Source organism: Rhodamnia argentea, chromosome 1 (genome assembly GCF_020921035.1).
Source record: "Rhodamnia argentea isolate NSW1041297 chromosome 1, ASM2092103v1, whole genome shotgun sequence".
In the NCBI taxonomy this organism is placed as follows: domain Eukaryota; kingdom Viridiplantae; phylum Streptophyta; class Magnoliopsida; order Myrtales; family Myrtaceae; genus Rhodamnia; species Rhodamnia argentea.
In genome coordinates this window covers 27,968,464-27,996,059 of record NC_063150.1, presented here as the reverse complement: position 1 = coordinate 27,996,059, position 27,596 = coordinate 27,968,464, and the positions used below count along the sequence as shown (strand labels likewise).

General features: G+C 43.2%; 4 protein-coding genes across 7 annotated transcripts; 3 read left to right on the top strand and 1 right to left on the bottom strand.

The window, feature by feature from the left end:
• Window positions 1-2,595: 2,595 nt before the first annotated feature.
• LOC115751792 (major allergen Pru ar 1-like) lies at window positions 2,596-3,733 on the top strand. Its single transcript, XM_030689790.2, has 2 exons — window positions 2,596-3,058; window positions 3,197-3,733. Exons 1-2 carry the CDS (start codon window positions 2,875-2,877, stop codon window positions 3,493-3,495), a joined length of 483 nt encoding a protein of 160 aa, XP_030545650.1. The 5' UTR covers window positions 2,596-2,874; the 3' UTR covers window positions 3,496-3,733.
• A 2,221-nt stretch (window positions 3,734-5,954) lies between these two features.
• On the top strand, window positions 5,955-7,566 carry LOC115751735 (heavy metal-associated isoprenylated plant protein 35-like). 2 transcript variants are annotated; one of them, XM_030689702.2, is made up of 3 exons: window positions 5,955-6,207; window positions 6,352-6,436; window positions 6,524-7,566. In XM_030689702.2, exons 1-3 carry the CDS (start codon window positions 6,187-6,189, stop codon window positions 7,303-7,305), a joined length of 888 nt encoding a protein of 295 aa, XP_030545562.1. In that variant the 5' UTR covers window positions 5,955-6,186; the 3' UTR covers window positions 7,306-7,566. The 2 variants fall into 2 exon arrangements, with proteins under 2 accessions (XP_030545562.1, XP_030545561.1); XM_030689701.2 differs by lacking the exon at window positions 5,955-6,207 and having other exon boundaries at window positions 6,214-6,436.
• Window positions 7,567-10,717: 3,151 nt separating this feature from the next.
• Window positions 10,718-15,427, top strand: LOC115751755. Its single transcript, XM_030689738.2, has 8 exons — window positions 10,718-10,878; window positions 10,912-11,216; window positions 12,002-12,199; window positions 12,618-12,890; window positions 13,063-13,165; window positions 13,992-14,110; window positions 14,232-14,408; window positions 14,556-15,427. Exons 2-8 carry the CDS (start codon window positions 10,920-10,922, stop codon window positions 15,297-15,299), a joined length of 1,911 nt encoding a protein of 636 aa, XP_030545598.1. The 5' UTR covers window positions 10,718-10,878; window positions 10,912-10,919; the 3' UTR covers window positions 15,300-15,427.
• Window positions 15,428-16,025: 598 nt separating this feature from the next.
• Window positions 16,026-20,366, bottom strand: LOC115751742 (probable protein phosphatase 2C 41). Of its 3 annotated transcripts, none has more exons than XM_030689713.2 (6): window positions 20,159-20,366; window positions 18,754-19,001; window positions 18,331-18,639; window positions 17,888-18,005; window positions 17,543-17,766; window positions 16,026-16,872 (listed from the first exon to the last, which is right to left on the bottom strand). In XM_030689713.2, exons 2-6 carry the CDS (start codon window positions 18,994-18,996, stop codon window positions 16,636-16,638), a joined length of 1,131 nt encoding a protein of 376 aa, XP_030545573.1. In that variant the 5' UTR covers window positions 18,997-19,001; window positions 20,159-20,366; the 3' UTR covers window positions 16,026-16,635. The 3 variants fall into 3 exon arrangements, with proteins under 3 accessions (XP_030545573.1, XP_048128459.1, XP_030545574.1); XM_048272502.1 differs by lacking the exon at window positions 20,159-20,366 and adding an exon at window positions 19,627-20,104; XM_030689714.2 differs by lacking the exon at window positions 20,159-20,366 and adding an exon at window positions 19,452-19,620.
• Between the last annotated feature and the right edge of the window lie 7,230 nt (window positions 20,367-27,596).

Genomic DNA, 27,596 nt, shown 5'->3' with positions numbered 1-27,596 from the left:
TGATACCGTGGATAAAAAGCGGTTTGTGTCTAAAAAGAATGTTGTTTCTTTCCGTCCAAATGATATGGCATAGAGCCCCAAGTGAGAAACGAGCGACACAATGAGCGAAAGATTGACCACCAAACCGAGGAATGGCCCATCTTAGAAAGTCCTGCCATGCATGGTTCCGCCAGTTGAAATTGCATTTAGAAGCCCAAAAAAGTGCTAGGGAACCCGTAACAGCAAACCCAAAAAAAAGGTGATCAATAGAGCCTGGTCTTAGGCGACAAAAGGCGCAAACACCTTCAAGAATTCTATGATAAGTAAGCAAAAAGACCTGAGTTGGTAACCGATTGAGTGTTGCGAGCCATAGAAGAAAAGCATGTCTCGGGGAAAATGCTTGGTCCCAAATGAAGGAGTGCCAAGGTACTGCTTGTTCCCTTGCTCTAATGGAGTTCCAGGCTGAAGAAATCGTGAAGGCGCAAGAGGGAGTGCCTTGCCGGACCAGCTTATCCTCTCTATCATCCGTAAAGGTGGGGCCAGTATCCGGCCAACCAAGAAACACAGCAAGCATAGCGGACGGCTGCCAAGTCCCGGTGTAGAAGGCTTTAACCGAAGCATTTCTTAATATACCAGAGGAGAAGATCTCCCTGTTTGTGAAGAGTTTATAGAGAGGACCACGCGAGTGCCACCAATCAAACCAGAAGGATGTCATTTCCCCATGCCCAATCCTTCATTTGAAATACAAGTAGACTTCCGGTCGGATATCAAGTAGTTTCTTCCACGACCAAGAACAGAACGTGGGCTTGGGGGCTACCCAAAAGTTCTTATTCTTTAAGAATGTGGGATGTATCCACTTACATTACGGGGACTCTTTGTCCGTGAACGTAATCCAAATATGCTTGAAAGAGGAAGCTTTATTACACTCAAGGAGCTTGTGGATACCCAGGCCACCTTCCTCTTTTGGTAGACATACCCGTGCCCATGAAACCTTAGCACCGCCCCTACCCAAATTGGGTCCTTTCCATAAAAATTGTCTCGGTATAAGCTCAATTCGAGATAAGACAGATTTTGAGAGAGTGAAGACAGCAGCCCAGTATACATGGATAGCATGTAAAAAGGACTTAATGAGTTGCAACCGGCTAGCAAAAGAGAGGAAGCGCTGGGACCATGATCTAGCTCTAGCAGTAATGGAATTAACAAAGGCACCACAATCCGCCCTTCTGAGCCTAGATGCAATGATAGGAACACCCAAGTAATGGAACGGTAGGGTACATACTTCGAAACCGAAGAGGACCCGAATTTGTTGCTAAGTATCTAAAGAGCCACCCGAAAAGAAGAGTTCACTTTTGTCTCCATTCGGCCTTAGTCGAGATCATCTCGAGAAAAGATCAAGGCCCTCCTTGAGTAGAGTAGTAGCAGCAACGTTTGCCTCAGCGAATAATAGGACATCGTCCGCAAAAAAGAGATGAGACAACCGAGTGGGTTTGCATCTCCAAAAGAACTTGATCCCTGGAGCACTTGTCTTGGTCTTGAGGATGTCAGAAAAGACTTCCATAATAATCGTGAAAAGATAGGGGGAAAAATGTCGACAAAGGGGATATGTACCTTTGTCGACAAAGGAGAGAAAATTTTGATATGTACCTTTTCATCAATACTATGGTCTTAATGTCGACAAAGGGGGAAAATTACCAAAAAAGACCTAAATCTATTACAATTGTATCAATTTAATCCTAAGTTTTTCTTCTTCTTTTTTACCAGTTGAGTCCTAAATCTTTTCTAATTGTGTCAATTCAATGCACATTGCCGGCCGGTGCAGACATGGATAATTTTTAATTTTTTAATTTTTTTTCCTTATTTTTTTCTATTTCTTTTTTTTTTATCTACTACTACCGTGCCCGGCGAACTCCAGCGAGGGTTGCGGAGCTCGCAAAGGCTGTGAAGCCCTCGCCGGCCACTAGTGAAGGCTTTGGGGCCCTTCACCAGCCTCGCCAGCCGCAGCTGAAGGTGGCCATGGTCTTGCCAGCCATAAGCGAGACCGCCTTCACCCTCGGCCGGTGAGGTCGATCGGGAGCCATGATGCCCTCGTCCGCTAGAGTAACAGTAGAGGGAAAACAAAAGAAACAGACAAAATAAAATTAAAATATTAAAATATTATAAACAATCGTTCACACCAGTGCCAACTTGCAAAGTGTACTGAATTAACATAATTATAATATGTTTATGACTTTTTTGGTAATTCTCTCTAGACAAGCGCGTCATACTCCAATCACAATGGAGAAAGTACATAAGTCATAAGTGGACGGTCAATCCAATCTAGTAATTGGTGACTAATTAAGATTATGTTCAAGTGTTATGCCAAGCGACAAAAGATGTGATATCGGTTTTGGATCATTCCTTTCTTGAGTAAACCTACAGTACCACCTTTCTTGAGTAACCCTACAGTACCATAGTCACCATCAAGCAATTAACACGAAAGAGGAGAAAGCCAACCTTTGATGCAATCTATACCCCGTCGTCAAAGAAATGTCATTGCTAAGCAACCTTGTGCCCTTCCAATATGCCCCACACTTGAACGTGGAAGCTTCATTCCATCTCGATCGAGCAGCCGTGGAAAAGATAAGTAAGAGTTGGAGAATAGAACAATCGAACCCCGCGTTGAATTGGTCAACGATTTGCGGAGACGTAAAAGTCCAATTCTATCTATATTCCCCCCTTTCAGGCACTGGAGACCACCAACAGGTTCGATCCAATCCCATATTACTACATAAACCAGCATTCTTCGTTCTTCCCATTATCGTCTCCGATCTGAATTCCTTCATCTAAGTTCAGAGGGATCGATTAAACCGCTCTATCTCTCTCTCTCGATCTTGATCTCTCGAATTCTTAGCTAACATGGGCATGACCCGATACCACCACACGTTCCGGGCGCAGGTGGCCCCGGCCAGGATGTTCAAGGCCTTGATCCTCGACTCGCATATCCTTTCCCCGAAGCTCATGTTCGCGTCCATCAAGAACATCGAGTTCCTCGAAGGCGATGGGGAGGTCGGGAGCGTCAAGCAGGTCAACTTCACCGAAGGTAAGAACTCAAGACATATCTTGATCCGTATTGGTATTCATCGCGATCTCTCTTGTCTGGTTCTTTTCTCAAGTTAGATATCAAAGTGTGAATTCTTGAGGAGTAACAAGAAACCGGGTTTCCTTCCGAATTTCGCAGCTAGTCCGTTGAAGTACATGAAGCACCGGATGGACGCGCTCGACAAGGACAATCTCAGCTGCAAGTATACTCTGATCGAAACCGAACCGCCGTTGGAGAAGCTCGAGTACGTGACCTACGAGGTCAAGTTCGAGCCGTTCGGCTTCACCGGGTGCATCTGCAAGCTGACCAGCGAGTACAAAGCCAAAGAGGGCATAGAGATCAAGGAGGAGGACATAGAGCATGGGAAGGACAGAGCAATTGGGATGTATGAAGTTGTGGAGGCCTACCTCATGGCACACCCACATGCCTACACTTGAGAAGGAAAAAAAAAAAAAACAGATTTTTGTTCTTGCCCTTCGTTTATTCTGCAAGTAAAAGTAAAGGGTCTCTTTTTGAACAATTCTTTAAGCAGATCTGGGTTTGTTTTTGTTCATTCAATGGTGTTCTTGTTCCTGAGGTGAGCTGAAGAGGAACTGTCATGTGAACTTAGGTTTGATGAATCTGGGTTCAGTATTATGAGTCATCTGACTATGAATTTACTCTGCAATAGCTCAAGTTGTCAAGTTATCAAAAGAAGCATTTTTTCTGCGCATTTGAGAGAGAGAGAGAGAGAGAGAGAGAGTGCCGTGGAAGGGAAGGTGCTGGCGGCTAAGTTATTGGTGGTTGGAGTTTCATGTCACTAAAAGTTGGCAAGTTCCTTTGACACAAACATCATGTGATCATCTTCAAGAATTAGATGTTGATAGACATAATGAGACTGTATTTTCTTGATTATAATGATTCCCAATCACAAGCAGCTTCAGAAAAATTTGAGTTAGGCAAAAAGAAAAAAAACCCAAAAGCTTAAATTGAAGAGAAGTCTGTGTTTTCCTCTCCTTTGAGGCTATTATTCTAGCGTGATTGGCAGTTTTGACTGAGATGGCCTGCCTTTCTTGACTCAACACCCCATTTCTTTAAATTAATAAGGAAAAAGACTATGCCAACTAGTTTTCAAGTTTACTACAGACTTTGAGTTGAATTTGAGTCTGTATCTGTTCTTCTTTTGCGGGTTAACAACCAAATACATTTCATAGATGGTTTTGCCTAACTTCAGCATCAGCTATACTTTCTTACAGCTTCAGCTTCAACTCTAATCCATTCCAGACAAGACCATATTGGTAATTTGGCATGTTCTTGTAGGACAGTCAACACTCCAAAGTCCTCTGTGTTGTGATTATGGAGATAAAAAGTTTGGATCGTTTGGCCTTCAAGACGTGTTGATTACTTTGGGTAGGTGTCATGCAGCATTCGCCAGTAGTATGGTTCGGCGAGATGATCCCTGGGAAAGATTGGATCTTTGACTCTGAGATTGGTCTGAGGCATGTATGACAATGAAAACTTAGACCTGCTGATGACATGTAGAAGTCTGTATAGATCATGGAAACTGCTTGCATGTGAATCTACTGATAAAAGAACGCTCTGTTCCAAATGAACTTGTTGCTCGGTCTTGATGTTTCTGCACATGACGCAGCGTCCGTACCAAAAAGCTAATATGTAATCTCAGAACTATGTGAATATGAACTGCTGGAGTGACTGTGAGAAGTTTAATGGAGTATATGTTGTGCCGAAAAAGTTACTCTGTGAGCCATGTTCGCAACTTGCATCAAGATTAAGCTCCTCAATGAGCTGAGGAAAACATCTTTTCCTGTTCAATCCCATTAGACCACCGTGGGTGAATAGAACCACGGAGGTTTCTTTTGCCCTTTGGAACATTTTCCTTGTGCAAGATTCCATGAGACCACAAATCCATGATCGAATTGTCCCCTGCCGATATATTTCACGAAATTTCCTGAACAGAACCCACAGGTAATAGTGATGGCTACCCTCCAATTTGGCCCTTTCTTTAAGTAAAGCACCCAGGTTCAAGCAATCATAAGGGAATTTTTTTTCCATTCACTGCAGACCAGGGAAAATATCCTTCCCATTCTCAGTCAAAGGTGTCCCCAGCAAAAGGGTTGAGCATGATGACTGTCCTTTAATTGGAGGATACCCAAATTTGATACAGAGACTCCCTCTGCACCAGGCCCTCCATGCATAAGTAAATTCTGGTCTATAAGGGCTATTATTCCTTTCAGCTTATGCGAGTAATTGATAGTATCACCAACTAGGCCAAAACAGCTCAATGCCTCTCACACATCAGGTGAAATCAAGAGTTTCACAACATGATGCGATTAGCCTAGACCGGATGGTCTAGTGTCCAGAAGTTTCTCGTTCAAGTGGTGTAGAAATTTCATGGACCGGCAATGCTTCTTTTGCCGAATACTAGGGCTTTCGATCCCAGCTGGGGAATCTAATCTCCCAATCTGCTCCAAACTTTATGGCAAGAACGAAATATGGCTCTGCGCATCGCAAACCCTCTTGACAATGCATTAGAGACGGGCTCCATTTTCTGTCACAATCAGTTTGGGGCGTGATATGAGCTTTTCTTGAGACACAAGGATTCCCTGAGAGTGCATGCCAATCATGCTTGCAAAAAAGCAACTTTCATCTCTTTGACTGATGCAGCCATATGCATGCCACTGGTCTATCTTCTGCAATCCGCACCCTCGCTTTACTCCTTGTTTTTTTTCCTTTTTGCTTTTCTTATTATTTATCGCCGGTCGGTTTTGGATATCCTAAGTCCACTCACACCCCCACCCATCAACTATAGATAGCCATCCATCTCTAAAAGGCAAATTCTCTTTAGCTCAACATCTCTGGGAGCAAACAAAAGCGGACCCTTCTTTAACATTTGACAAGGACATGAAAGAAAGAGAGGAACACAAGCAATATTTGATTTCCCCTCACACTCCTGGAAAAGAGATTCCTTACATGTCCCACACACTTTTGCCTTTCACATATTCCCCTTCTAAGTGCACGAATAAAATGCCACCTATTCTGATTCTCTCTTTGGACATGCTCATTCTCTTCTCTCCTCATCCTCCTTCTCCAATCTCTTCACATTAGTTCATCATTCCAAGCTTTGCCTGATGATTCCAGCAGAATTGGAGGTATTGATGCTTCAGGACTCCATTCCCTCGATTCATCTTTTTCTTCTGTCCCCCATTTGGGAAAAAAGAAAAGTTTTGGTTTTGTTAGTCATTGTGTTTGAGCTCTCTAATGATGCAAAGTCTTTTTCGTTCGTGTCCGCACAGAAGCCTCGGGTCACAGAGATACATGTCCGGATGGACTGTAATGGGTGCGTACAGAAGATCAAGAAGGCGCTACATGGCATTAATGGCAAGTGGAATCGATTTCTTCATTCATTTTTCTTTTGTCTGACTTTTGTTCCTGGTGAAAGAGCATGCTTTGCTGTGAAAATTTCAGGCATATATGATCTCTACATTGATTTCCCACAACAGAAATTGACAATTGTTGGTTGGGCTGATCCTGAAAGGATTGTCAAGGCCATTAGGAAGACCAGAAAAAATGCCACCATCTGTTCACATAAAGAGCCATCATCAGACGAACCTTCTCAGCCCACAGAACAAGCCCCCAACGGCGGCGCACCACCGCCTGCGGAGGCAACAAACCCTTCCCAACCTGAGGCCCCACCATCAGAACCACCAAAGGAACCTCTGCCTCAGGAAAATCCCCCGCCGCCTCCACCTCAGCAAGCGGAAAATCCGCAGCCGGATGCAAACCCGCCTCCAGCTGCTGCCGCCAACCCCCAACAAGGTCAACCGCCTCAGCAAGAAGACCAGTCACCGCAACCCTCCATGCCTAAGGACGTGGGCGAGGTTCACGTATTATACCATCACCCCCCAGACTACGGTTACAGACCTTACGGCTACAACTGTGGCTACAACGGCCACTACTACAGGTACCCGAGCAGCAGCAGCCACCAAACATTCCGACACGAGCCGCCGCCGCCGCCGCCGCCGCCGCCGGTCTACGTGACTCACAGCTACAACACATACAAGCCGTCACCTTATGTCACCGAATACGCGTACATGAGATCACCGCCACCACAATACAACTACAGTCAATACCGGAGCATAGACCATTATGGGGAGGCGTCCTACAGCAGCTATGCCGGTGCCGCTGGGAGCGGAAACATCACTTCGATCTTCAGCGACGAGAACCCGAATGCTTGCAGGGTGATGTGAGAGAATTGTCTTGAGGGAGATTGGCACGATCAAAGCAACGCAGACTGTTCTTGGCCTTGGACTCAAGGAGGGTGTGGCGAAAGAGAAGAGGTTAATCCAAACTAGGAATAATTTTGTAGAACAATAAAATCTGGGTGGCCCGCAGTGTTTTGTTGGATTAGCATTCGAGGAAAAGAATGAGATTCCTAGCTTGTAAGTGCAGGAAGAATCGAACATCTGATGAGAAAGTCGAAAATTGAAACTTGAAAGTCCAACCCCAAAGCCATAACCATTTCCTTTTTCCTAGAGAAAGAATCTGATAAAGTTCATCTTGTTCCGTGGGCACACGTACTTCCTTGGACTTCCATTTCTGCTACATGATGACCACTTCTTCTGTCACTCTAGGCAGAACCTACACGCGAAAAGACAAGTGGAGAAATCCGGAATTATGCGCGGCCGTGCCACGCTAGCCATTGGACCTTAGAAAAATCATGCGCTGGGCCGTCCGACTGCCGGTGAAAGACCGCCCTGAATTCATTACTTTGGAAAATAAACCGTTGTTGACTGCTTGATAAGCATTTCTAAACTTGGCTATCGATGGGAATAACACGATTCAGTGCACAAACATAACGAAATAGAGAGTAAAAGCGAGAAAAAGAAACCGACGCACAAGATTTATCATGGTTCATCCTTAAACTACGGGTACATCCAACAGAGAATTTCACTATAATTAGTAGTAGAGCAAGTAGAGCACCTCACATCTCTCTATTACAACTCTCAATTATATATATATGATCTTCCAATTAATTTGAAGGGAATGACTAATTGTGTCTCGGACCGAGAGAAGAGAGTTCAGACGGTGATAATCGATAGACTATACACAGAGTGTACCCGAAGTTCGAGATGGATGAACTCACCGGCTGTTCGATGGAATGAATGACTACAGAGAAGATGTACCGATCACCGTAATCGGAGTTCACGTTGGATAATTTGATTCTAACCGCCTTATCGGAGACTGTCTCGATCGGCCGTCACGGATTGTTATCATGATTGTCAGAAAAGCTATTTATTGAATTGTACTGTTGGACTAGGATCGCTTGCTTATCTATTTGATTCAATGTGTCATCCTTTTTTTATATGATGTGGTGCTAGCATTGGATTGAGGATTTGGATTGAGAAAGTACAACCCAAAGAGCGACTCTACTAGTACTAGACAAGCTAGGTAGGCTTGCTTCGCATAGGCTACGGATCTCCTTCCCTACTACTTCATGCCGGGAGAGAACAATCGATTGAAGAGTCATATGTGGCGAAAGGCGGCAACAATTTATATATAATCCATTACGTAGCTATTCATGGGCCCAAGTCGCCCAAAGTATCAATAAAATAAAGGACCCAAACTATAAAAGTTCTATAGCGTCTCGTAGACGCTACCCCCTGCAACCCCCGCTGCGGCTACCCCAGACTCCCACCCGCTCAACGGGAAGCGGGACTCCCGTACTTTTTCGCCAATTGGGAGTATGAACCACACCTCAATGAGAAAGATTATTTGGATATCATATCTATATATGTTGCCTCTAGAGAATTATCAGTAAATTGGATTGGTATGATCTAGGGTTTCGCATAGCTTCATAATAATAATTTTGCAAAGTGTTTTGGGCGTTGTTAATATGTGTAACACATATGGGGAGAAGTGTCAAAAAAGTCATAAACCTATTGCATTAGTACCAATTCAGTCCTAAACCTTTTGTATTGGTGCTAATTCAGTCCTAAACCTTTTGTATTGGTGCCAATTAAGTCCTAAACCTTTTATTGGTGTTAATTTAGTTCTAAACATTACGTATTGTTGCCAATTCAATCTAAATTTTTTTATATTTATACCAATTGAGTTAATCCGGCCAATTTTGATCGAAAATCGCTGACGTGCACATCGATTGTCCTACATGGCATGGCTAGCGCTAACTTAGACATTTTTTAATATTATTTTAATATTTTAAATAATATTTTAAGCATTTTTTTGGTTTTTTTCAAATTTATTTTTAAAAACTATTTAAAATATCAAAAAAATATTTTAAAAAATCCACATTAGCGCCAACCGTGCCACGTAGGATAATTGACGTCTATGCCAATGATTTCCAATCAAAATTGGCCGAATTGACTCAATTGACATAAATGCAAAATTTTTAGGACTAAATTGGCACTATTGTAAAAGGTTTAGGACTGAATTGACACTAATAAAAGGTTTAGGACTTAATTGGCACCAATATAAAATATTTAGAACTGAATTGGCACCAAAAAAAGGTTTAGGACTGAATAGGCACTAATACATTAGGTTTACGACTTTTTTGACACTTTTCCCAACACATATGTACTAAGATGTGAACAAAGATGACCAAGGTAATCCTACTTATTCTGCTCACCTTCTCTTATTTTTTCTGAGATTATGGAATAGCTTTCACGACACTGCACGTTCATAAGACACGAAAAGGCCATTTTAATGTGGTTTTTGAGAGCCAAAAAGAAAAGGTTATAATACAGACCAAGCAAATAAAAAAAAAAAAAGAGAATGATAAATCACTATTAAAGACAATTGGGGTGCCAGACCTAGCTTTTAATAAGTGCTACGAGGATTAATCTAGTTGACCCAATGAATCGAACTTTATGAAGTTTATAAATTTAATTACCCTTCTTAAGGCCCACGAGAAGGGCACGGTCATTCAATTATTCCTCCGAAAACCATGTGGTTCATTCGATGGCATTGAAGGATTAATTTTCTCGGTACACTCTTGAGTGAGTAGTGGTTTAATAGCGATTTTCGTTATCGAGATACAGCACGAGATTCAAGAGAAAAATCGAAACCCCCTCTCCCCTCCTCTCACCTCACTCGACGCCGGGTTTAGGATTCGTGTTTGCGGTTGCACGACACGTTCGCGTCATTTCATGTCGTCTCGAGAATATTTCGACGCAATCAGGGCATCTTTCCGTTACGATCTAGTTAAAAAAAAAATTGTGTCTATTCGCGTCGATTTCGAGATATAGCCAGACCGGGCCGGATTTCTTTCGATGAGTCTGTCAGATTCGAGTCACGTTTCTCCATGTCGTGTCCGAGGGTCGGCCCTCCGGTCCGACGGCGTTGTAACTGTTTTCTTTAAAAGCCGATGTGGGAGGGAGAGAGAGAGTGGGGCCATTGGATAAGCAGTGGCTGGCCCACGAGCCCGGGCCCACAAGCCCAAGTTGGATCCAGCCACTGTCTAGTCCCACACGCGCTTGCGGACTCCACGTCGTCACCATTCCCATCTCCATAAAAAGCCTTCTATAATTGCGATTAACTTGGCCGAATGACTATATTGTCCCTGAATCTAGTAGAAACTCACCTAGCTGAATGAGTGTAGGCGGGACATTTCAGTAAATTCCTTCACTGCTGATGAGCCTCTCTAATCTCTCCCTCGCTCTTTCCTTCCTTCCTTGCTTCCTTCCTTGCTTCTTCTTTCGGTCGCAGCCATCACCGGTTCACAGCTACATTCCTTCCTTCACCTCCGAAATCGACCTCAAGCTCTCCACTCTCCAGAGCCACATTTCGGAACTCCGACTCATCCCCTCACGTTCGACCCTCTGTCCCCCCCCGGTGCCGGTAATCGATGGCGACGGGGACGATGGCCACCGCGGCCGGAGCAACGGTGATCCTGTACTACGTCCTGAGGAGGACCCTGGCCCCGAAGGGCGAGGATGAGCCCGGGGACCGGGGCGGGGATCTTTCGAGATCGAGCCGATCGTTGAAGAGGAGGATCGCTCGGCGGCCGGCTCAGGCGCCCGCGACGTTGTTCGAGGCGATCGCGACGTTGGCGGAGACGCTCAGGTTCACGTACTCCGAGACTCTGGGGAAGTGGCCGATTGGGGACTTGGCGTTCGGGATCAAGTATCTGATGAGAAGGCAGGTATGGGCTTGTTTCCGGGTCTTGGCTGGGTTTTGATTTGAATTTCTATCGAATTTGGGGTAACTCAGTCGCTTGGCTTGGATTAGTGTAGCTGAGCTGTACTAGGTCTTATAGCGTGGCAAGTCGAGTCTCTTTTATCAGTGTCTTGGCTATTGATAGTCATCGCTCATTCCTGAAATGGTGAACTTCACCGATGTCGCCATGGCAGTGCAATCATTTTCCTGTGAAGGGTGTCAAAGTTTTGTATGAAGTTGCTAAAGATAGGTTTAGTAGATTGATCACTGTTTCGTATATGTTTGAAGCATTTGAGTGCTCGAGCTGTAATTAGATTCCCTAGTATGAAGTATGTCATTTCATTTAATTACGGCTGTTTCAACGCATGAACCAGTTCCATTCCTTGGTTGTAGTTATGAATGGCCCTTGGAAGTAATTTGTCTACAATTTGTTATTCCACATGTCTTTTCGCGAGTCAACTATTTTATATGATTGTTAGAAAAACTGCCATTTACATAGTCTCGATCACAAACAGCTTTGGCAAAGAACGTTTAAGCAATACCAGTACGAGATCCAGACAGGAAATGATAGAGTTGGTATCATTGTTGTTTTCTGTTGCTTTTAATAACGGGAATGAAACAACTTATGCTTTGTCATGTGTAATAGACATACTAAGGTCTAATTTTGCACATCTATAAGTGTAAAGATTAATGAAAGAGGACGGTGGTTCTGTATAATGTCATAAATTCTTCTCCTTGCAAACTTTTTATCAGCATGATGTATTCTTGCAGGGGGATATCTCAGTCGCAAGTATATATGCTGGAAGTAACTGTATACGGTTGGGGGGCCCTGAGATTCTGGCCAAGGTGAATCATCTCTTGAGGTTGCTGACGCTTTGCATGCTTTTCTCTAAGAAGCCATTTCCAGTGTTTTTGGAGTCATCTGGATACTCTCAAGAAGACGTGCTCCTTCAAAAACCTAAGGCCGCGGTATGTTACCTTCATAAGTGCAGTCACAGTGATCTGACACCTTGAATGATTGCCCTGCCAAACATCGGATGGGCATGCCAGCTTACCACATTTTAAGATACGCTTCGACTTTGTAGAATATCACTTTTGCAGTTATTTCCTTGAAGTATGGCTTGATACCTTTCGACTTTTGAGGCGATCCATTCTGCACCATTTTTATTTATTTCGCACTCTCATTCTATATGCCAGATTCAAACAGTCATATACAGCACAGTAGTGGATTATCAACACTGTTGACTATTTTACTGACAATTTAGTATGTTTTTCAAGTATTACACTGTGGGTGGAACTCTTGGCAAACCCTATTGCTCGTAAATTACTAATTTATCTTTGAAGGAGCAAGAGCTCACTCTGTAATATTTGTTTATGATATTTGCAGCTTTTGAAGCCTGCTTTTACGATAATATGTGACAATAGTGAAAAGTGCTTTCTCTTATTGATTCGGGGTACACATAGCATCAAAGATACGCTAACTGCAGCAACTGGTGCAGTGGTCCCTTTTCACCATTCAGTTTTATGTGATGGTGGAATTAGCAATTTAGTTTTAGGATACGCGCACTGTGGAATGGTTGCTGCTGCTCGTTGGATTGCTAAGCTCAGTACTCCTTACCTGCTTAAGGCTCTTGATGAACATCCTGACTACAAGATTAAGGTACTTTATGTCTCCTATTGGGAAGGATCACTGGAAGTTCTTAAGTGAAATTCTTTTCTTGACTAACAAAAACGGGATAGAAATAAATTTTAACTCTAAACTGTCAAATGTGTATGAAGTCGTGGTGTTTTACTTAAATTTGTAAACCTTGTGTTTGAATTTCGGTTTCCAGGTGGTTGGACATTCTCTAGGTGGCGGTACTGCTGCCCTCTTAACCTACATTCTCAGAGAGCAGAAAGAGTTCTCCTCAACCACATGTGTCACGTTCGCCCCTGGTAAATACAATTTATTTCTCATGCTAATACATGATTATTACCTGTGAGATGGAATTTAGATGGAGTAAGCTGTAACACGTGACTTTCACCTTTAAATATTACCCAATTGGGTAGGCAGTTGCCTTTTCTTAATTGTCAGCAAAAAAGGAAGTTGGTAGACATGGGAATACAAATGCTACTTTTTTACATTGTTTCCAGCTAGTTTATACTGGTTGTAGTTTGTTTTTGGCCACAAAAGAAAATGAAACTGCTAGAAGCTTGTGGGGTATCAGGATCTAGAGATTATCAGCTTTTTGGATTGATATCGAACTTAGTGGTGGAGACTAGGAGGTTTATCTGAGCATCAGAAGGAAAATTAACCGACCAATGAGCAAAGTAGTCTTTGACATAGGCATCACAGTGTTTCCACTGCATGATCATGAGATTGCTTCTCTAATTGAAGCAGGATATATGACTAGACACGATAATCTTCATCGTCCTGTTTGAAGGATGTACGGTACTAATTTTGACGTCTGCCAGTTCATGACTTTGCTGAATTTCTAGTGGAAATTGATTCAGTTGTTTCTGAAGGACTGGGATTGGTGATGTTAGATCTGCCACATTGAAACTTGTGCGATGGTTTCCTTTCTTATCTTGGCAATGACTGAACTTGTGAAACCGTAGTAAAGTTGTCTTCTTTCCTCTTTGACTTTAATTTAAAGAAATACTTATGCTGCTTCTGGTAAAATATGCACTTGATTGGTAACCCTACCAAGGAAACTGTATAGATAGAATGGTAAGAATTCAATTTTAGCACGAAGCTTATCGTAATTCTACCATACTGCAGCTGCATGTATGACATGGGAGTTGGCAGAATCAGGCAAGGATTTTGTGACTACTGTAATAAATGGCTCTGATTTGGTGCCAACATTTTCAGCTGTTTCTGTTGATGATCTTCGTTCGGAGGTAGATAACTATTGATTCCTTTGTTCCCGTTATAGTGTCCTTTCATATGTAGGAATAGGGAAAATGCTGTTATTCCTCTCATACGGTCGAACTAATGGAGTATTCTTGTCGCTAATATCAGGTGACAGCATCATCCTGGTTGAATGATTTAAGGGATCAAGTAGAACGGACGAGGGTCCTAAATGTTGTTTACCGCTCTGCAACTGCCATAGGATCTCGTCTGCCTTCTATGGCTAGTGCAAAAGCCAGAGTAGTTGGTGCCAGTGCACTTATACGCCCAGTCTCAAGCAGCACACAGGTAATGCTACATGTCATTATTACAATTAAAATTTCAGATGCTGTCTTCTTCACAGCCTTGTGCACGTTTGAATGTGCTGAGCACTTGGTTATTTGACACTAGGAGACATATTGCATTAGTTGTTAATGTGTGATGGGCCTATTTTAGGGGGTGATGAAGAGAGCACAAAATGTAGCTCAAGCTATAGTTGGGACTCGCTCGTCTCTATCTTCGTGGTCCTGCATGGGTGCTCGTCGCCGCAATGTGGGTTCTTTATCAAACTCGAAAGTTGAGGAGCAGCCTGAAGCTCCTCTTAGACTTGATAAAGCATGTGAATCTCATCTGACAGAAGAGACGATGATAGAGTCTGTGCAAAGCCATAAGGAACTTCATTCTAGTGAGGGATCTGGAATCGACAGTTCAGATGAAGAGGAGGAGCTCATCCCAAGGGGGAGAGCTACATCAGAAGAAGCAGAAAACATAACAGAAGGCGAGTTGTGGTATGAATTGGAGAAGGAGCTTCAAAGGCAGGAGGAGGAGCCTGACATTCAGGCCCAGAAGGAAGAAGCAGCTGCCGCAAAAGAAATTACCGAGGAGGAAAATGAGATAGCTGATGCTTCGGAGAGCCCGAAGCCCGGAACTTCTTCACCCGACTCCCTAGAGACTCACAGGTTTTATCCTCCTGGGAGAATCATGCACATGGTCTCCCTGCCGACATCGGATGATGCCAACATGGATCACGACGGCTCTCATGAGGAACGTGCGGGTATTTATGAGACGCCGAGGGAATTGTACAGTAAGATCCGACTGTCAAGGACGATGATCAATGACCATTATATGCCTATGTACAAAAGGATGATGGAATTGTTAATTAGGGAGCTGGAAAATGACGATGCCTATTGTGAAATATGAGAATTACCGTAGTTGGATTGTTTTTCGATTTCAGGCCATTGAGGCACGTCAGGGGATTAGATTGAGGCTGAAAATTAGTATTTGTCCAAATGGGATTCCGAATTATGCGACTTTGAGTCATGCGCCTTGTAAAGAAAATTGCACCGAACGAGTCTTTCATTATATACTTCCCTTTAAAGAGGATTGGCCAATATAGAGGAAAGAGAACCGTTCCTTGGGTTTAGTAGCTGAGTACTCCCACATGGAATATCTCCCTAATTGATTCAATTTTCCAACCCACCGTCAAGGGGGCGTCATCTTTGCCTCACTCCGAAAATTTAACATGAGAAATTAATAATAAAAGAAGGAATAAGTAATGATGATTGGTTAGCGTATTAATAATTGAACCTGTTAGTAATTAAATTTAGATAATCATGAATGATGATAAATTATTAATGGGTGGGTGGCGTACATCAAGTAGACGGTGATATTTATTGTTAGTATTGCAACTCTCCAATTATCAAAATCATGACGGTAGAATTTTTCCAATTAGCCATCGTGTAATGACATCAGTACCGTTCTAATTAAAGCCGTTTCAAATTTCTATCCAGTAAAATTTAATTTAGACCCACATCCTAATTAAAAGTCAACGAATTGTTATTTGGATCCACATCCTAGTTAAAAGTCAACGAGTTAAAAGTCAACGAATTGTGCGTACAGTAACGAATCGTGTGTACAGTATAGGTGTGAGCCCCGCCCCGAGAGGAGAGGCTTCCAAAAATTGGCGGGCGAGACCCCACCTAAGTAGGGCAGGACTCGCTCGCCGTGTAAAGAGGGTGTGTTCGTTTGTAGTAGGTGTCGGCACGACCCGCCGTCTCTAAACGATCATTGACGAGTCGCCTTTCACCCCTGACAGGACGAGTTAACCTTTGACCTGTCGAGGTAGAGCAGCTTATAAGGAGCCAAAAGGCCGTACGAAACTCCCACACGGTCGATGTGGGATTTTTCACTAGGGCCCCTTTTTTTCCCTCTCCGCCTTTTTGACACATATTCCCCAAAAGTCAGATTGCCAGATTAAACGGTGCTTTTACGACTGCCATTTGTTATTTGAGGCTGTTTTCATCTGTCGGAATTGCAAGAGAGTTGATTCAGCGATTGAAATTGAAGAGGAAGAGGAAGAGAGAAGAGGAGGATGGTAGAGCTTTCTCTGCCATCTTCAAGGGCGAAATACACAGAGCTGGGAGAAAGCGCCTTTTTTTGTTTTGATTGGACATGTGGTTAGCGATGTACAAACGTAAGAACTCTCGTTTGTACGTACAGCGACTAATCCTAAAAAGGCCGCAAACATGGATTGGATTCAACTAGTTTTGACACCAACTCCTCTTGTTGGAGCCTTTAAAGGGGGATCGAACGGATCGGTCTCCATAGTGTGAAAGAAGAGGCAGATAGCCGAGATGTCGTCCATCGCGATGCCTCGCCTCTTGAGCTTCCATGCACGAGCAGCGCACTCCACCAGCGTCTTAGCCGAGCTCTCCCTATCCGGTGCCGCCGACACGATTTGAACGGCTTCATGGTTGGTTATCACATCCCACACCTGTGCATATAGATGCATAAACATTCAGAATCTGAACTAGCATATAGCCATTGCAGTACTTCTACTTGGGCATCAATAAGAGTAGACAATAACCTTTATACAGGAAAATCGAGGTAAATATATCAAATAATCTAATAAAAAATTTATAATCTTTTAATCTCAATTTAAGGTTGTGTTCTAAGATAAGTGCCCATTTTAATGCTGCTTGCAATATCCACAAAAATATGCGAGCTCACTGATATTCGCATCAATTCCATGGCTTGGGTTGCCTACCCTCAGATCATCACATGAGACACATGGAAAGTTTAGGCGATTTTCATGAGCCACCGCCACAAAACCATGTCCCATCTAAATCCTTTGAGGCCCCCATGCTAGCTTAACGATGATTCGTCCTAGTTTATACTGTGTTCTCAATCAATTAGATCAAAGATTAATGAGTACTTATAGTTTAAGTACATGAATGCAAGAGAAAAGCAGATCCTTTTCACATCGCTTCATTTTACACAGTTTTCCGCAGAATCTATTGAGCTGCACCTAATATCATCTTATCTTGGAAACGCAGAGCTAACCTCCCAAATTAGTAATCAAAGTTACCTATTTCATCAATTTAGAAAGTCCTGACGCTTTATATAACAGCAAGCAAGATAGGATGAATTATGAAAATGCGTACCCCATCACTAGCCAAAATGACAAATTGGTCGCGGCTGGTTATCTTTTGTTGTGTCACGTATGGCACCGAGATAAGTCCAAAGTCCTTCAAGCAGTAGTCACCAAAGGCTCTTGAAACTGCTAATCCCGGTGCCTCATCATTGGGCCTCCAGACCCTGTACAACCCTGGTTCATCATGCAAACAAAGTACCCTTCCTTTTGACTGCTTTATTCGCTCAGCTTCCTCTGTGACCAACATCAACAACACAATATAAGTCTTCCAAACGTGTCTCCATGCTTAGGGTCACATGCTTACATACACACAAGCAAGTACATAACATGAAGAGAGAGAGAGAGAGAGGCTTACGAGGTAAGTTGGGCTTAAAATCGATGGTTAGCTGAAGAGGAACCAAACTGCCATCATCAGAAGAAGTAGCCAGAACAGCCCGAGAATCACCAATATTTGCTATAAGAAGATTTTCACCCTGATCACAGAAAATGGAAAAGGAAATCTTCAGGCTAGAATACGACAGGTTATGCCTGAGAGGTCCATAAGATGGTTATAAACTTGCAATTAAATGAGCTTTGGTTAGTTCAAAAAATACACTTAAAATTTTACCTATATCTTTTCAAAGGCAGTGAGAACGAACAGTTAATGTAAATGTAGCCAAACTGGGGCTGAATGTTGAACTTAATAGTTCAGCGGACAACATTAGATTGTAGTATATTCTTAAGAATTCTCTTGACAGACATGTCAAGCATGCATTGCACTAGTGCGGCCAAAAAATAGTGTGAGTCTAATCAGGGTACCTGTTTAACAATTGTCGAAGCTGTAGTTCCGCTACAGAAAGTATCAATGCTCCTATGCAGCTTCAGCTCCTGGTCAACGGCAGCATATGTTTTCAGGAAGGATTGCTTCCATATGTCAAAGTGCTGAAGATTTACATCAAATTCCATTTCAAAACTCCAATCTTGAGATCCTAAACCAAGAGCTTCTTGCCATTTACACAGCAAAAAAGAAGGCAACAATTCCCTGACCCGCTTTGCAACGACATGGCCCCAAGGACCATGACCATCAAAAACTCCACAAAAGGTCATGTCCTCTTGACAACCAAACTCCTGCCAAAAGAAGCACGATAATTTAGGAAAGGTCCATTTGCATGAATGTTCTTCTTTTGTTGCAGTATAGTTTGTCGGCTTCAGAAAAATTCAGAAGATGGTTGAATGACCTACCTCCCAGAGTATGAAGCAATCCTGATTTATACCTTTGCGTCCTCTTTTGGAGCATGCTGAAGCAAGTCTAGTAGACTTGCTAGTCTTAACAGCAGCTGTAGAACTCAAGATCGACTCATTCCTCCGTGCTTCCTTGACCAGGGTATTCGCAGCTTCCCTTCCAACATCAGATGGACAATTTTTTGCTTTCTTGGTTGATATGGTCTTCGCAAGTCCATCAAGGAAAGTTGGTAACAACACCATAGCCCCTGTATCTCAACAAAAAGGCCATAAATCATGAGCCTTTAACATTTTGTAGGAAAAGACCAAGTTGATGTGAATTTGCCAGAAATCTGATAGAAACATGAAAAAGTGAACATAGATTCAAAATCATGTTTAAGTCATTCAGGGATTCAAATGGATTCTACATAATAATAAAGATGGATTTTTTTCCAACTGTTTACATACTAGAGCAAAAACTGAAGACAGAATGCTTCCCTTTCTTTGCATCCATCTTCACATAGATCAATAAAGCACACCAAAACCATATACAACAAGATGATCTATTTGATAGTTCAAAGAAACATCTTCATAGCAAAGTATAAAATTGAACAAATGCAATTATTAAAAAAGAAAAAGAAAGAAAGAAACCGCGGCCCTGCATGTTTAAATCCAAAAATACCACAAGAACTAGACCTATAGAGCCCACTGATTCTTACCAATTTCCCCCCAAAAAACGTCACTCGACTTGTTCGATTGCCGAAACACCACGGAAGAACCAATAGAAAACTAGTTCCTGCGACCGACCATGCTCCCGAGGAAACAACTAAAGCCTTCTCGACCAGAACTGCAGACGGCAGTATTAGGCTCAGCTGAGCAAGAGAATTTTGTTACTTCTTCTGCAGTTGCTCCATAGATGAAAATAATAATAATAATGATGATGATAAAGTACGACTTATATATAACCTTGGAGCTTCCCTGCAACCACCTCTTCATCTACCAAATTCTTAGTATAATCATTTTGGTATCGTCACGACGATGGATGCTTTCACTTTTTCTTCTTTCGTTTCCAGGGAAAACGGACTCTCAGCAAACAGAATCCAGCACGGTTTTGTAATGGACCTCACGTACGACAGTCGTTTCCCAGAAGAATCCGAAACAAAAGACAAGAAAGCTCGCATCGGTCTCCAAAAAGGAACCACAACATGCGAAACGAAACAGAAGAAAACGAAATAAAGCACGTCAATCATGGCGACGGTAATCGTCTCGTCCTCCGATTACACATTCAATCCTGACGATCGCAACCATCCAAAACCTCCATTTACTCTCTCTCTCTCTCTCTCTCTCTCTAGAAAGTGCAAAACGAGCTAAGAGTTAACTCCAAAGGTGATGATGAACAGAGAGAAATCGATGTCAGCACCAGTACCTGATCGGGATCTCTCGATCGCTCGCTACCTCCGGCCGAAGGAGTGTCGATTAGGCTCCGGAATGCAGAGGATCGCGAGAGGAGAAGCTCGCGTTTGCGTTGCTTGGAGAAGCAAGAGGAAGAAGAGGGAAGATAAGTACGTGTCGGTTAGACTCCTCCATTGCCGACTCCTTTTCATGTGTACGTAGGCCAACGACAATAGAAAAAAGCTTTATAGTGGCTCTCACATGATCACCAAGTTTGAGGGCGGTGGAAATTACCGGAGTGCCCCTTTCCTCTTTCCGATTAGAACCGGATAATGACATAAATGGTCCCTTTACAATGGTCCAATATGTAATGTCGTCTCTGAACTTTTAATTTATCCAATGCAGTCTCTAAACAAGATCTCAATGTGTAATGTGATCCTTAAATTTTCAATTTAGTCAATGTGGCCATTGAACTTTTGGTACGTGCTCAATTTATTCCCCGAGTTATATGATGAATGTTATGCTATTATTTATTCATGCTATGTGATCCTTAGACTTTGACCCAATATTGCTCCTACCCTTTTACTTTGTTCAATGTAGTCCTTGACCTATTGGTAAATATTTGGCGTAGTCCCTAGATTATATAAATATGTTTAAAAGTTTATGGATCATATTAAATATTGGACCAAAATTTATAGATCAAATTGAACAAATTGAAAGTCTAGGGATAATATTACACTTTGGATCAAAGTTCATGACCATAATATGAAAAACTAAAAATTCACAAACGAAATTGCATATTAGAGCAAAATTAATAGATTATTTGCGTGATACATATATAATATCCGAGTTTTAGCGTTATATAATGTTTCGTGGGCCCGATCTATCCGGGTCAAAGTTCCCCATGTTTCCGTTTTATGGATGCAAAGCCACACGAAAGGGTATTGAAGATATCACCGCCTACTCTAGAATTCAATAGCGTGACTCTTCGATAGATTTTTCGGTTTCCGATGGACGTCTATCGACGCGCGTGTTTAGTGTCATTATTGCTTTGTAGCTTTTTAAGGGTCATTATTTGTTGTGTGTCTCGAGAGTCTTTTAGTATTCCGATGTACAATTATTGCTATGTATCTAGTCGGGTCTTTTCATGTACCTTGGGTATGTCGGGAGTCTTGGTTTTACGCCTATATATAGGCGAGTCTTGTAATCGTTTCGATAAGGTGAAAGTAAGGTGAATACAGTAATTTGTAGAGTCCATCTCCTCTCTTGAACACTTCTCTCGGGTGAAGAGAACCTTTCACCTTCGATAGTCTTCGATCATCTTGAGGATCAAGACGTGCTTCGCGACTACGAGTTTTCGACATTTGGTATCAGAGCACGGTTATCGGGGGCCGTGAATCGAGTCTTCCGGAGCGTGATTCGTGAAGACGGTGGTTAGCGACCATTGTTCGTGTGCAAGCGGTCAAGGACCGGAGTACGTCGAAGTTCTCACGGAGTACGATCGGGGATCGTGATTAATTGATTGGGATCAAGCCGGGCACTTTTCTCCAATCGGATGGCGGACGTATCAAGTTCGATGAATGGTATTGAGAAGCTGAACAATTCCAATTATAATAATTGGAGTACCCGCATGCGGTTTTATTTGCGGGGTCAAGATTTGTGGGATATTGTTGGCGGCAGCAACACCACGGCACCCACAAATGATGGTGATCCGAGGAGATGGAACATCAAAGCGAGTAAGGCTCTTTACGCTCTTGTTTGGATCATGTTGAAGATGACTTGTTGCAGCATATAAAGAGTGCGCAGACTCCCAAGGAGGCATGGGATAACTTGGCGGCGTTGTTCGCGAGGTCGAATGATGCCAAGTTGCAAAGGTTGGAGAACGAGCTGCTGTCGATGTCACAACAAAATATGACGGTGAGTCAGTATTTCTTCAAAGTTAAGTCTATTTGTGACGAAATTTCGCAGCTAGATCCAAATAATGCCATCTCCGAAACGAGAATGAGAAGGATTATTATTCACGGGTTAAAGCCGGAGTATAATGGTATTGTTACGGCTACTCATGGATGGGCAACACAACCAACGTTGATCGAACTGGAGAATATTTTGGCCAACCAAGAAACTTTAGATAATCAAATGTCTAAGGTTTTGATGAAGGGAGATGAGAGTGCCCTCTTCAGTGATAAAAGAGGATTCAAGGGCCAGAGGAGAATCGGTGCTGACAATAGAGATGACAAGCCGGGAAAAAGTCTTGTCGAAAGGCAAAAGCAACCATTTCGTGGAGAATGGAAAAAGCGTCCGGGAGAGACGAGCCTTCAATCAGGGGGAGCTTGGCGGAACCGCTATGGCAATGACAAAAGACGTAGTGGACGATGTTACATCTGCGGCAAAGAAGGTCATTTCGCCAGAGAGTGTCGAGCAAAGAGAGTTGAAGGGAATGTCGCGGAATCATCGAAGAGGAGTGATTTCGATGATGACGTAGAATGGGATTTTCACGCGTTTGTTGCAACGGAGGTGCAAGATGAGTTATTTGTCTCGTCCATTGCCGAGTTGAACCATTCGATGGCTTTAATCACTGTAAGTGATAAGTCGATTAATTATGATGTTGATTGGATTGTTGATTCGGGGTGTTCGAATCACATGACCGGAGATCAAGGCAAGCTGTCGAATACGCTTGATTATACCGGTGGACGTGTAGTTATTACTGCCGACGGCTCGAGGTTGCCAATTTCCCATATTGGTGAGACGGTGATAACTCCTCGTCTCAATTCACAGCAGGTTGAATTGAAAAATGTGTATCACGTGCCGGGGATGAAGAAAAATTTATTGTCCGTGTCCCAGCTCACAGACTTGGGCAATTATGTTATATTCGGTCCACGAGATGTTAAGGTGTACCAAAGTGTGAAGCCCACTAGTCGACCAATCATGGAGGGACGTCGACCGGAGTCCGTTTACGTGATGTCCGCTCAAACGGCATACGTAAACAAAACCCGAAGGAATGATACACCCGATTTGTGGCATGCGCGGCTTGGGCATGTAAGTTATCACAAGTTGAAAGTGATAATGCAGAAGAATATGCTGAAGGGCCTCCCCGGTTGGAAGTTCAAGAAGATGTGGTTTGTGCTTTGGATGTCGGTATGGAAAGGCACATCAGCTTCCTTACGAGGAATCATCGTTCAAAGCTCGTACGCCTCTCGAGCTCATTCACTCGGATGTGTTTGGTCCAGTGAAGCAATCGTCTATTGGTGGATCAAAGTATATGATCACATTTATTGATGACTTCTCCAGGTATGTTTGGGTTGATTTTATGAAAGATAAATTTGAAGTATTTATCAAATTTAAGGAGTTTAAGGAGAAGGTAGAAAGTGAAGTGGGTAAGAAGATTCTTTGTCTTCGCATCGATAACGGGGGAGAATATACTTCTAATGAATTCACGAAGTATTTGCGAGAGTGCAAGATACGTCGACAATTTACTTGTCCGTACACGCCACAAGAAAATGGAGTTGCTGAAAGGAAGAATCGACATCTAGCAGAGACATGCAGGAGCATGCTACATGCGAAGAATGTTCCACCTAAATTTTATGCTGAGTGTATGAAGACATCGGCGCATGTAATTAACAGATTACCACAAGCAAGGCTCGGCTTCGTTTCACCATACGAGAGGTTATGGAAGTGCAAGCATGTGGTAAGTCATTTCAGAGTCTTTGGATGTGTATGTTATGCATTTGTGCCGAAACACCTTCGCAGCAAATTCGACAAGAAGGCGGTTCGATGTATTTTCGTGGGTTATGATGATCAACGAAAAGGGTGGAAGTGCTGTGATCCTACAACAGGGAGGTGCTATATTTCGAGAAATGTGGTGTTCGACGAATTGTCGTCATGGTGGTCATCTCAGGCCGTCGAATTGCCGGATTCACAGCATATCGAAGAAGAGTGTCAAGAAAGGCCGAGAGAATTCGATGAGGATCAGCCTATCGAAAAAGATGTCGAAAAGGATGTCGAAGCACATTCACAAGGTTCGACAAGTTCTTCCGGTGAGCATCGAATAGAAACAGAAGAATTTCGACCAAGTCGGGTAGAGGAACTCGAAGAAGAGGAGCCTCGACTTCGGAGATCACGGAGGCAGGGGAGGCCAAACCCCAAGTATGCCAATGCGGCGTTAATCGAAGATGTTGGCGCAGTGGAGCCGTCGACATATGAGGAAGCATTGAAGGATGCAGAGTGGAGGAAGGCCATGGAGGAAGAGATCCTCGCACTAAAGAAGAATGAGACGTGGGACTTGGTGCCGAAACTCGAAGAGGTACGTCCTATATCTTGCAAATGGGTTTACAAATTGAAAACTCGACCAAATGGGTCGATAGAAAGATATAAAGCACGTCTAGTCGCTCGAGGTTTCTCGCAAAAGTATGGCGTCGATTATGAAGAAACCTTTAGCCCAGTGGCCAAAGTTACTACTGTTCGAGTTACGTTAGCACTTGCGGCAAGCAAGTCGTGGAATCTATGGCAGATGGATGTGAAGAATGCCTTTCTTCATGGAGAGCTTGATCGAGAAATATACATGGAGCAACCGGATGGTTTCGGGAGTAAAAATCATCCGTAATATGTCCGCAAGCTAAAGAAAGCATTGTATGGCTTGAAGCAAGCCCCGAGAGCATGGTATGGGAAGATTGCAGAGTTCTTATTGAAAAGTGGTTATTCTGTAGCCCCAGCAGATTCGAGCTTGTTCGTGAAGGCAGAAGATGGAAAGATCGCAACTGTCTTGGTTTATGTGGATGATCTCATCATTACTGGAGATGATGAAGATGAGATATGTCGAATTAGAGCCAATCTCTCGGTCCGTTTTCAGATGAAGGAGCTTGGAGAGCTCAAGCACTTTCCGGGACTCGAGATTGATTGGACAAAGGAAGGATTATTCCTATGTCAACAAAAGTATGCACGAGATCTCTTGGAGAAGTTCGGGATGCTCGATTGCAAGCCTATATCTACTCCGTTGGATGGGAATGCAAAGTCGTGTGCTGATGAAGGTCGAGAGTTAGAAGATTCGACCATGTACAGTCAACCGGTAGGTAGTCCGATTTACCTTACCATAACTCGGCCCGATATCGCTTTTGCAGTGGGAGTAGTAAGTCGATTTATGGAGAAGCCACGGAAGCCTCACTTGGATGCAGCCAAGCGTATCCCGAGGTATGTAAAGAAGACGTTTGATTTTGGCCTTTTGTACAAGAAAGTCTCATCGAGTGAGTTGGTCGGTTATTGCGATGCCGACTTTGCCGGAGATCAATATACAAGGCGCTCGACTACTTGGATACTCGTTTAATCTTGGATCGGCGAGTGGTATCCTGGTGCGGAAAAGACAGCCAACCGTGTCTCTCGTCGACAACGAAGGCGAATACGAGAGCGGCAAAGAATGGCAGCTCAGGAGAGTACGTGGCTAGTGCGGTTATTGGATGATCTTCATCAATCGATAGATTACTCGACAACATTGTTTTGTGATAATCTATCTGCTATAAGCTTGGCAGAAAATCCAGTTTTTCATGCTAGAACAAAGCATGTGGAAGTACACCATCATTTTCTGCGAGAAAAGGTCTTGCAGGGCGAGATCAAAATGGAATACACCAAGACAAGCGATCAAGTTGCTGATATCTTCACCAAAGGTCTTGGAGCAAAGAAAGTTCGATGAGTTTAGAACTCGGCTTGGTATGGTCGCGAGATCCGTCCTTAGAGAGAGTAGTCGGTGAGGGGGAGTATTGAAGATATCACCGCCTACTCTAGAATTCAATAGCGTGACTCTTCGATAGATTTTTCGGTTTCCGATGGACGTCTATCGACGCGCGTGTTTAGTGTCATTATTGCTTTGTAGCTTTTTAAGGGTCATTATTTGTTGTGTGTCTCGAGAGTCTTTTAGTATTCCGATGTACAATTATTGCTATGTATCTAGTCGGGTCTTTTCATGTACCTTGGGTATGTCGGGAGTCTTGGTTTTACGCCTATATATAGGCGAGTCTTGTAATCGTTTCGATAAGGTGAAAGTAAGGTGAATACAGTAATTTGTAGAGTCCATCTCCTCTCTTGAACACTTCTCTCGGGTGAAGAGAACCTTTCACCTTCGATAGTCTTCGATCATCTTGAGGATCAAGACGTGCTTCGCGACTACGAGTTTTCGACAAATGGAAGACCTATAATGCCTTTTTCTCTTGGTACCTCTAATAAGAACATGTTGGATCGACGTGGTCCTTTTAGGCGTGTTTGGTGCGAACAAGTTAGTGGGGGTTAAGGCAAAGTGAATCATTGGTAATGATACGCATAACCTACTGCTCTCTTTCGTGATTGGGTCTAATATATACGACCTCGGTGCGCTGATGCGATAACATACTAGGGTCGCCCACCAATAGAGGGCGACCAATATACGGTGGCCGACGTCGACGTGAACGTTAACGATAATGACGTGGCGAAAGACACGGCATTTGGCCACACGATTGTAGAGAATTGCGGGGGCCGGTCCGAAGGGGCAGTTTGGTTTTAATGGTGGTGGGGAATTACGTCAGCGACCCACATGTTTATGATATTCGTGCGGACGAGAATTGGCTTTGGCTTTGGGGACCCGTTTCGAGATTGTCACATCGCCCACCTGTCCATCATGGTATTAATAATCAATCATTGGTGACCGCTTAGTAAAATCGAGCTTTGGCTTAATTAATGTCATATGGTTGGCCACGGTAATCGAATGGGAAACAGCCCCGGGTGATGACTATGAAAGGGTCAACCCTCGACCTTTTTATTATTTTTTTTTTTTGGCTTGTTCCGTGGATGAGAAATTTCGGGTCAAGGAAAAAAAAGAAGAAAATCACATAATGGAATCGATGGACTTTTAAGGCCCAACGAAGATGCCGAGACACGTGGCGGGTTTTTGGCCAGGGGGCCATATTTTTCGGGGGTGGGGGGGGGGAGGGGAGAACTCGAGGACCATGAACTTTTTCTCATCGTGGGTCGGTGAACGAGAGAACACGTAGAAAAGGGCAAAAAAAGAGAAGCCGAAGTTCAAGAGGGATCATTAAAATTTCTAAGTCAAGTGGACCGAATTCTCGAAATTTATTATTAAAGGCATTTAAGTGATCGTCTTTACTCAAATTTAACACTTAAAATGATCCGGTGAAAATTTTTTGCACCGAAGTGAACGTCGTACGAAAATTATGATGTTTTCAATATTTTTTTCCCCGCGATTTATGTAGATGGAAAAATTTTAATGGATTTGGCTTTGGTGGGATTAGTTGGCTGCAGCCGATATATGTGTAATGAGCGCCTGATAAAGGGCTCGATGTGGTGATTGTTAGTGGGAGACTTAGCCATAGATTCGGTCATTGCTAATGTTAGTGGGATGTCCCCCCCAAACCTACTAATTAAGTTCACCCGCATTCGATGTTGACATGGCACGATTCGCAATAGAAGAGTGTTTTGTGAGGCTGAATTTCGGA